The sequence below is a fragment of the Esox lucius genome, chromosome 16 (genome assembly GCF_011004845.1).
Source record: "Esox lucius isolate fEsoLuc1 chromosome 16, fEsoLuc1.pri, whole genome shotgun sequence".
Classification (NCBI taxonomy): domain Eukaryota; kingdom Metazoa; phylum Chordata; class Actinopteri; order Esociformes; family Esocidae; genus Esox; species Esox lucius.
In genome coordinates this window covers 7,610,279-7,619,913 of record NC_047584.1, presented here as the reverse complement: position 1 = coordinate 7,619,913, position 9,635 = coordinate 7,610,279, and the positions used below count along the sequence as shown (strand labels likewise).

At 38.0% G+C, this 9,635-nt stretch overlaps 2 protein-coding genes across 2 annotated transcripts; one reads left to right on the top strand and one right to left on the bottom strand.

Annotated features, from left to right (window-relative positions):
* Positions 1–286: 286 nt before the first annotated feature.
* Positions 287–2,158, bottom strand: maip1 (matrix AAA peptidase interacting protein 1). Its single transcript, XM_010879667.4, has 5 exons — positions 1,738–2,158; positions 1,553–1,624; positions 1,301–1,427; positions 772–922; positions 287–515 (listed from the first exon to the last, which is right to left on the bottom strand). The coding sequence occupies exons 1-5, from the start codon at positions 2,062–2,064 to the stop codon at positions 437–439; spliced, it is 756 nt and encodes a 251-aa protein (XP_010877969.1). The 5' UTR covers positions 2,065–2,158; the 3' UTR covers positions 287–436.
* tyw5 (tRNA-yW synthesizing protein 5) lies at positions 2,120–9,599 on the top strand. Its single transcript, XM_013137692.4, has 8 exons — positions 2,120–2,477; positions 2,574–2,728; positions 2,960–3,029; positions 4,976–5,020; positions 5,218–5,355; positions 5,694–5,781; positions 6,355–6,471; positions 8,393–9,599. Exons 1-8 carry the CDS (start codon positions 2,397–2,399, stop codon positions 8,671–8,673), a joined length of 975 nt encoding a protein of 324 aa, XP_012993146.1. The 5' UTR covers positions 2,120–2,396; the 3' UTR covers positions 8,674–9,599.
* Positions 9,600–9,635: the final 36 nt, after the last annotated feature.

Below are 9,635 nucleotides of genomic sequence, written 5' to 3'. Positions count from 1 at the left end.
CCACTGACGGCGGTGCAGCCTGTGGCAACCTTTGCATGTATCCACAAACCATCGCTGTGTAGGATTACTGATCAAAGATGTGTTCATATAATCATAATTTTATGATCAGCACTCTTACTGAGATGCTCAGTAATATATATATATATATATATATATATATATATATATATATATATATATATATATATATATATATATATATATATATATATATATATATATATATATATATATATATATATATATATATATATATATATATATATATATATATATATATATATATATATATATATATATATATATATATAGGCCTATATACTGATTTGCCACAGAACTGGCCCAAATATTACCCAAGATTAAAGCAGGTTTTCTGCTATTGTTTTCAACTTCTCTAACAGCCAATTTCTCCTTACAACCTCCATTCAATTGAAGTTCAATCCAGCAGTTTGGAGTGCTCTATCCTAGTGATGGTCCAGTCTGGCAGAACCCCCTTGGTAAACTCCCTCTGGAATCTGACAACAGACATTATGGATTAGAGTTGTTAAACAGTCATTCTAAAAACGGAAATATTAATTGACAGGTGGTTACTGAAGGCAGGCGTTTTTGGGAACATATCTACGATCTTAGAAAGGACTCATTCCAGAAAGACAGTACTTCATCTTTGTCTGAGAGATAATTAGTATGAATTTGATTCATCACATCAACTAACAACTGCAGACCATTAAATCAAATGTGACACACTGTATTTTGGAGAAAGAAAATCCTCACTCATAGTTGGCTGTGAGCAGTCTTTTAGTCTTTGGCTGACCCTCTCCACCTATTGCCACCTGAAAGATACGTGTTCCCTCCAAGGATTCCTCAGGCAATCGGGCACTTGTCAGATACCAGTAACGCATCAGAATACTGACAAACTTCCGCCCTGGTTAGAGAAGAAAACATTTTTCTTGAGCAATTGTACAATTCCTGTGCTGAGTCATTCAATGATTGAGGGAAATGAAGTTTCAGCACACATGGCATACAGGTTTTTGTGAATGATAATGCTACTGGAATAATTTCCAGCATCACTTTTATCCTCAGTGAAGCTCCCATTACCCAACCTAAAAAGTAATGGCTAAGAGGTTACAAAGCCAGTTACCTTACCCAATCTGCAGTAAAAGTGAATTCAGTAGGAAATATTGTTTTGTAATCCACCCACATTTAGTTGGAACGTTACTGTTGACACCAGACATTTTGTAGGAAAAAGAGTAGGAAGTTTATTTGGTTATCGCTTGTTACGTCGACATAATTCGGAACTTACCATCATCATCATAATAGATGCCAACATCTCCTGGTGTTGTGTACATCAAGTCTTCAGGACCTGCAGAAAGCGCTTGCAGGTGGCTGGGAGGGAGCAAAGCGCATTTCTCTTTAAGTTTTGCAATCAGCTGTGGGAGACAATGGAGACAAATATAAGACAGGGTCTAACGGCAGGCAGAAAATAATGTCGAAACCTTCAGATTGTAAAAGTTAAATATTGTTGAACAAAAACATCCGTTAATAATACACTCACATCTTTAGCAACCAAACCTTCAAGAGACTCAAACTGACTTCCTGACAGAAGTCTTGAAACATGGAAAAATGCCTGAATGATACAACATAACAATGACGTAAGATTAACTAAGGAACTTCATCTGTTCATTAATCAGTGATAAAATATAAATCCACTGGTTACTTTACGGATTTCATCATACCAACCTGTTTCGATCCCTCTGTGAATTCATCAATCTTGAATTCTTTGTCAAAATAAACCCGAATCAAAAAGTAGTATATTCGTGTTCGGAACCAAATAAAAATGTTGGGGATGCCAAGCACAACAACTTTTTGGTGTTGTTTACTTCCACCTCGATCAGTGCAATAAGGTCGGACTGTGGACACTACACCAACAGACAATTTAGGAACCAGACGACTAGTCCTGTTGGGCTGGGTAAGCACAATGCGCTCGAGTTTCAAGAAACGACTGAATACTGGAGGCCGGCTACAGTAACTGCTACAGTAACAACCTCTTAACATGGGCAGCGCCATCTTTTGCCTCACACCCTCTCTGTCATCACTCTGTCATCCTACTACAAACACGGATATGGATTACTTGGTTCCTAGCATTTACAATCTAGCAAAAAAGTATTACCATATCGAATTGTCATTAACGTTCTTTATTTTTTTATTTTAATTTTTTAAATGTGTGTTTCTGTTGTAATCTTTGTAAGAAATGAAACCGCACAATTGACCAATTATTATTCTCGTTCCGATGTTGCTATTTTTGCGGAAGGTAAATAGCGGGGTATTAAGTAAAACGGATACGTTCTCGAAAATGGAACTTTCACTAAAATGTAACTAAAAGTATAAAAAATGAAGTTATGGAAAAACAGGTTAAAATGAAAGTCCCCGTCCTTACAGGAGTGGATAAGGAAGTTTTTAGAAGAGACATTTACCCGATGGTAAGACACTGGGAGAAATTGAAATCCTAACTGAAGTACTGTAGACATTTCTGGATTGTAACTTTGATATCGAGCTTGTTATGGTTTTTCATACAGCGAAGACCAGTGGTGCTTAGAGATGTAGGCCTTGGACCATGCCTGGACAAATGGACATTGGAGTACCTTACACAGAAAGGGGGTAACTGTGAAGTTAAGGTTCATGTATCCACTGTACCACAGATGGACTTCTTGCACAAAAACTTTGTTTACAGGTGAGCTATTCAAGTGTTCGTACTTCACATTTGGAATCTTACATACTTCTCTGGTACAGCTCCCTTTTTTGGTTTGGTAAAATCTGCTAACTATCCCGAAATAGTCTTGTTTATAGGACATTCTGGAACAAAATACTTGAATTTACAACCCTGTTTTTACAGTACTGGATACCTAATTGTGGGTGCTTGCTGACTTATGTGGCCATACTCTGTAATTGCTTTTATTTTTAGAACTCTTCCATTTGACAAGTTTATCCAAAGGGCGGCAGAGAAAAAACACTCAGATTTCTTCCTCTGCCAGGTCAGTGAGAGATGCAACATAGTCTTAGAATGCTGCATACAGTCATAGGTAGAAACAAGTACAACCCCTGGAAATGTGTGTTTTTTGTTTACATAACTGGAGACATGCTTATGTGTTTCGGTTCAGCTTCAGATTTTGGACAGATTCTCCTCAATTCTCTGGTACAATATGGTATTCATGGTTGACTTAATGATGGCAAGTTGGCCAGCCCCAGAGGTAGACCCAAACCATAATGCCAAGGCCTTATTCTCAATTTGTAAAAGGTCCATTGGACAGTGGAATGATTTATTTGGAAACAGGGAATAAATAATAAACAGGGCAAATTGCTTGGAAATGGGCATAAATTGTCTTTCTATTGGTATGATGTGTTACCAAACACCCATACAGTTTCAAGATTTATTTGTCAAATGCACTGAACAACTACGTCCTGCACAATGAAATTATTGTTACATGGCACCTGACAACTACGTAGTGAGAGTTAAGAAGAGTACATAAGCAAAAATACAGCTGGACAGAAATTAATAATATAATAAAGCAACAATATACATAACACTATACTAGCAACAGTTTAAGAAAGAGTCAACTAGCAGCAATCTGGGTAGTATTACTGAACATTTAGATACGGCAAGTATGGCAGTAATGTAAGTGTGAACTAGCAGCAATTGGTAGAGTTATTGAATATTATAGATACATATAAATGCAATACGCTTACAAATGGTGGCATAGCACGCTACAACTACATAATGAGAATCAAGAAGAAAAGAAATGTACAGCCAAAAATATATCAAGAGGATAAAGCAATTATATATATATATATATATATATATATATATATATATATATATATATATATATATATATATATATATATATATATATATATATATATATTACACTGTACATAGCAGCAGTTTAAAAAGAGTACTGTAAACTAGCAGCAGTATTGGTAGTAGTACTGAATATTGTAGATATGGCAAGCATGGCGATAATATACATAAAAAAATGTAACTAGCATCAATTTTGAAAGAGTAGGTTAAGACCATGTTTCTGATCTTTATGGAAGGCTGGACCCTCCCAAGTTCCTTGATCAATTCAATCAATCAAATTTATTTTGTAAAGCCTTTTTTACATCAGCAATTGTCACAAAGTGTTTTTACAGATACCTAGCCTGGAACCTGTGCTAGAATTTTTTTTTTTATTCCATAGTACAATAAAATCATATTGCTTATTCTAAGTATAATCCAGTAATTTAGTAAGACCATTGTTTGTTTCAGCTCTGCTCACTTGCACAGGCCCGCTAAGAGCCAGCGACAACTGAGTTCAAGCACAGTGGCTAAAAAAACTCCCCAGTACATCAGAACTTATCAAGAAACCTAGAGAGGAAGCAGACTCTCTGTGGCCTATCCTCTTCTGGCTGTGTCGGAGGATTATAAGAGTACAAGATTATAATAATTAATACAGTTGTGTGGGCTGTATCCAGAGTTTATAAACAGAATCAGAGTCAGCTACATGACAAGAGGGACAATCAGGTGGCTTGAAAGCAATGGCAGTCAGAATCCTAAGCTAGCAACTTGATCAGCATTCATTTCCACCTGTTTTGCTGCACCTGATTCTAAATGTAGCCATTTTGTGACGGTAACAGTAGGGAGTACTACATTTCTTTCTAGGGAAAGAGCATTTCTGTTTATTTTAATTGCATAAATGTTTCAAAGTTATACTTTTGGTGTGTTTTGTTGAATTGGGTTACCTTTATCAGTGAATGTGGTTGAACTTTGCTCAAATATCAATGTTTCTAAATATGTATAAAATAATACAAATAAAATATCCACGGGATGTACTTACTATTTCACATGACTGCAGTTAAATATAATATAATCAATATATTTTCCTTCATACTTCTTCATACTTCATACTATCTCACAAAAATGTACTGTCCCTTTCTTTAGGATGAGAGCTATTATCTGCGTTCGCTGGGAGAGGATGTCCGAAAGGTATTCGTGACAGACTAACACATTAGTCTGATTCAACAGCAAATGTGCTATACTTTGAAATGATGTACTGGGCTCTTTTCTTCAGAATCCAAAACCATTCAATTCCATGTCTCTTACAGTTTCATCTTTTTAGTTACATGTATCCTATTGTTAAATTGGTTATCTGGTTTGTTATTCTCCATTCCTCTCCCCCTTAGGAGCCTGCTGACCTCAGGAAACAGTTCCCCGAGCTGGCGGAAGACTTTCATATCCCAGAGTTTTTTGAATCAGACCAGCTGTTCTCCAGTGTGTTTCGAATAAGCTCATGTGGCCTGCAGTTGTGGACACATTATGATGTGAGTGGGGGTGTATGTGAAGATAGCCAGAGAAGAAGAGAGAATAGTCTGGGAGCTGGTGAGAATTATATTAGTTATACCAGCGTCACCACCTTTCAATATCTTCACACAGCTTTCTTTTCTGGTATGTACTTACCTGTCCTGGGTAGGCCTGGATAATAAGTCAAATCAGTATGGTGTATATACTCCACCCCCAGATGTTGGATTAAGTTCCAGAACATTTGCTAATTGCCTTAATAGTATGATAGCAAATAGGGTAAGATACCGCATAGCTATTCAATTATTACATCTGGATCCTCTCCTCTCTCTGTTGTCCTCTTTGCATTCCTTGTGGTCAGGTAATGGACAATCTGCTGGCTCAGGTGACTGGGAAGAAGCGTGTTGTGCTCTACAGCCCAGAGGATGCACTGCACCTCTACCTTTCAGGTGAGAAACCTGTGGGGAAATTGCAGCTCCATGTGTCACTACATTAAATAGCCAGGCCTATTTGTCCCCATGCTCAGTTATTGGCTGTGAAGATGTTCTACTGGGTCAAGCCGTGTTAAGACTGGAGATCTGGCACTAGCTGCATTGAAGGTCAATACCATGGCTAAGCACTATTCTCAGGTAGTCCGCGATGGGTCATCCAACAGCTCTTAGCCGTAGTGTATTAGTCTCATACAACACTCCCTCATGCCTATAAGTATAGCATGTTCTACCGCACAGTCACAATGTTTTAATTTGCATCATAAAATCAGCTGTTTTTAACCTTTGTACAGCCCTACCATGGCTGTAAAAAAGGCACACGGCTATAGACTGTAGAGGATAAACATTTGTAACTAAAGTGAGCATGGTATAATAAATTAGTAGTATTGACTGATAATCAAAGATGACCTTCAAACTCTTATCATGGCTTTAGCTTGTGGGAAAATCGTCTCTGTGGAGTAAGCTTGTTCACAGTAGCCAAAACAATTCTTCATGTACATAGTCTTCCATTTGCTTTACATTTAACTGTATTAGGTGACAAATCTGAGGTTTTGGACATCGACTCGCCAGACCTGGAGCGGTTCCCAGAGTTTGTGAAGGCCTGTCGGTACGAGTGTGTGCTGGAACCTGGAGACTTGCTCTTCATACCTGGTATGAAAAGATGGGATGTTGTAATTAAAGATTTTCTAGTGAATTTTTTTCTAGGGGCATTGTTTAATAGGGAACAATAGGGAAAGTATAGGAAAAAGTTTTTGCTACGAGCAGTACATTGGAGGCAGCGGTTTAGACCACCACAATGGACCAGAAAATGTAATTTGGCCAATACAAAACATCATGGAATTTAACTGTCCTTGCTTTAAATGTTTTTGTAAATACCTGTATCTACACAGTAAATATACAGTTAGGCCCGGAAATAATTGGACACTGGCAAGTTTTGTAATTTTGTCTGTTTGCCAAAATATATTCAAGATACAGTTAAATAATGAATATGGGCTTAAAGTGCAGTCTCTCAGTTTTAATTTGAGCGTATTCACATAAAAATTTGAGGAAGGAATTAGGAATTACAGCTATTTAAGCCCCCTCTTAAATAGCTCTCTAATGTAGCCCCCTCTTTTTCAAGGGACCAAAAGTAATTGGACAATTGACTCACTGTTTCATGGACAGGTGTGGGCTATTCCATAATCAATTAAGCAGGTAAAAGGTCTGGAGTTGATTCCAGGTGTGGCATTCACATTTGGAAGAAGTTGCTATGAACCCACAACATGCAGTCAAAGGAGCGCTCAATGCAAGTGAAACAGGCCATCCTTAGGCTGCAAAAGAAAAAAAATCTGAGAGATGGCAGGAACATTAGGAGTGGCCAAATCAAAGGTTTGGTTCATTCTGATAAATAAAGAACACACTGGTGACCTCTGCAACACAAACATTACTGGACGTCCACGGAAGACATCAGTGGTGGATGATCGTAGGGGCCTTTCCATGGTAAAGAAAAACCCCTTCACAACATCCAGCCAAGTGAAGAACACACTCCAGGAGGTAGGCATATAATTATCCAAGTCTCCCATGAAGAGAAGACTTCAGGAGAGCAAATACAGAGGGTTCACCACAAGGTGCAAACCATTCATAAGCCTCAAGAATAGAATGCCAAAAAACATTAAAAAAAGCCAGCCCAGTTCTAGAACAGCATTCTTTGGACAGATAAAACTATGGTAAACCTGCAACAGAATGATGGGAAGAAAAAACTATGGAGAAGGCTTGGAGCAGCTCATGATCCGAAGCATACCTCATCTATAAAACACTGTGGAGGCAATGTGATGGCTTGGGCACTGGGTCATTATTGTTATTGATGTGACAGAAGACAGAAGCAGTCGGATGAATTCTGAAGTGTATAGGGATGGATATATTGTCTGTTCAGATTTAGACAAATTCAGCAAAGTTGATTGGACGGTGCTTCACTTTACAGATGGACAATTACCCAAAACATACTGCGAAAGTAACCCAGGAGTTTTTTAAATTAAAGAAGTAGAATATTCTGCAATGGCTGAGTCGATCACCTGATCTCAACTCGATCGAGCATTCATTTCATTTGAAGACATAACTTAAGGAAGAAAGACCAACGAACAAACAACAACTGAAGACAGCTGCAGTAAAGGCCTGGCAAAGCATCACAATGGAGGAAACCCAGCCTTTGGTGATGTCCATGTGTTCCAGACTTCAAGCAGTCATTGCCTGCAAAGGATTCTCGATAAAGTATTAAAATGAACATTTTATTTATGATTGTGTTAATATGTCCAATTACATTTGAGCCCCTGAAATAAGGGGACTGCGTATGAAAATGGTTGCAATACCTAAACGTTTCATACCATTTTTATGTTCAATCCCTTGAAGCTGAAAGTCTGCACTTCAACTGCATCTTGGTTATTTCATTTCAAATCCATTGTTGTGGCGTACAGAGCCAAAATTATGAAAGTTGTGTCAGTGTCCAAATATTTCTGGAGCCAACTGTATTTAGCTGCATTCTGTTACAAAGAATATTGCAGGTACTGTACTTGTTAAATATTCTTTTCACCCTCAGCCCTGTGGTTCCATAACACCCTGGCGTTACAGTTTGGTGTGGGCGTCAACATCTTCTGGCGTCACCTTCCTGCAGAAAGGTACGACAAGAAGGATCCCTATGGAAACAAGGACCCTGTGGCAGCCACTCGAGCCCTTCAGACTTTGGAGAGAGCGCTACATATACTGGATGAACTGCCGCCGGATTATCGCGACTTCTATGGTCGCCGCATGGTTTTACGCATTCAGAACCGCACATACTGTTCCCAGCAAGGTGGGGCAGCACAAGGAGACTATGACTAAGAATCCTATAGATGAATGAGCCTTCTCTTCTCAAATTCAAGGAAAATTTTCAATACTTACCTTTCTAGTCTAGTTAGAACCTCTATACTTCTCATCCAATGGATTGGAAAGAAATTAGGAAAAAGGATACAAGATACAACATTTAGTCAATCTTCACTACTTAGAGAGCTTTGGCAGAACATAACATGCTAGTGTAGGCTACCGCTAGATTTCTTAGCTTCTCACACTGAAAAAAGCAAGAACATCATCTCAGCAGGTCCAAGCTCCTTGGTGTTTTTTTTTTACATGCCAACTGAACAAAAGTCCTATACGTTAACAACCATTTGGAAAAAATGGGGCGGTTGGTCACCATGGACCCTGTCCATTAAATGTCGTTAATTTCTTCAGGCCTCAACACAAAGTGGGAGCAAACATCCCTAAAAATGTCTTTCAGTACATACTGTTTAGCTATATAGAGGACTTAAACAAACAGAATCCACCTCAGTTAGCTGTTAGTGTTAAGTCATTGGCTGTGTTTGAGATGATTAACATAATGACCATAATTTTTAAATACTACATTGTTTAAACACAATATGTAAACAATCAACATGAATTGGAAATAAAAAAAGAATGGAGTACACCACCAGTAGTTTCATTCAAGGTCACGGTTAAAATGCCACTGGATTTGCTCTGATAAATGAGGAAATACTTTGTACACAATGTTTCTCAAATAGACAAAAGGATTAATTTGCTCAGATATTCATGGAATATTCCAACTATCATAACTAAAATAACCTTGACATCCTATTTACGGAGTGGAAAATCATTGGTCAGTGTGGGTTGCAATTGATATCAGCTTTGCAGGGGATTTTTGCATTACATTGTGTTAGGTTACAAGCTCAGGCTTGTTTTTGGACAATGCTTTCTTGAAATAAAACTAAACTATGGCATTTCTACATTTATTTCCCATCCCCCCAGGCTTT

What these genes read in the sequence shown, in the direction of transcription:
- maip1 (XM_010879667.4), bottom strand. Translation starts at nt 2,064, where the DNA reads ATGGCGCTGCCCATGTTAAGAGGTTGTTACTGTAGCAGTTACTGTAGC. An exon ending in TCACAGAGGGATCGAAACAG is followed by an intron (nt 1,625 to 1,737) that starts GTTGGTATGATG and finishes TGTATCATTCAG; the next exon opens with GCATTTTTCCATGTTTCAAG. An exon ending in AAGGTTTGGTTGCTAAAGAT is followed by an intron (nt 1,428 to 1,552) that starts GTGAGTGTATTA and finishes TGTCTCCCACAG; the next exon opens with CTGATTGCAAAACTTAAAGA.
- tyw5 (XM_013137692.4), top strand. Translation starts at nt 2,397, where the DNA reads ATGGAAAAACAGGTTAAAATGAAAGTCCCCGTCCTTACAGGAGTGGAT. An exon ending in GAAGAGACATTTACCCGATG is followed by an intron (nt 2,478 to 2,573) that starts GTAAGACACTGG and finishes TTTTTCATACAG; the next exon opens with CGAAGACCAGTGGTGCTTAG. An exon ending in AGACTTGCTCTTCATACCTG is followed by an intron (nt 6,472 to 8,392) that starts GTATGAAAAGAT and finishes TTTCACCCTCAG; the next exon opens with CCCTGTGGTTCCATAACACC.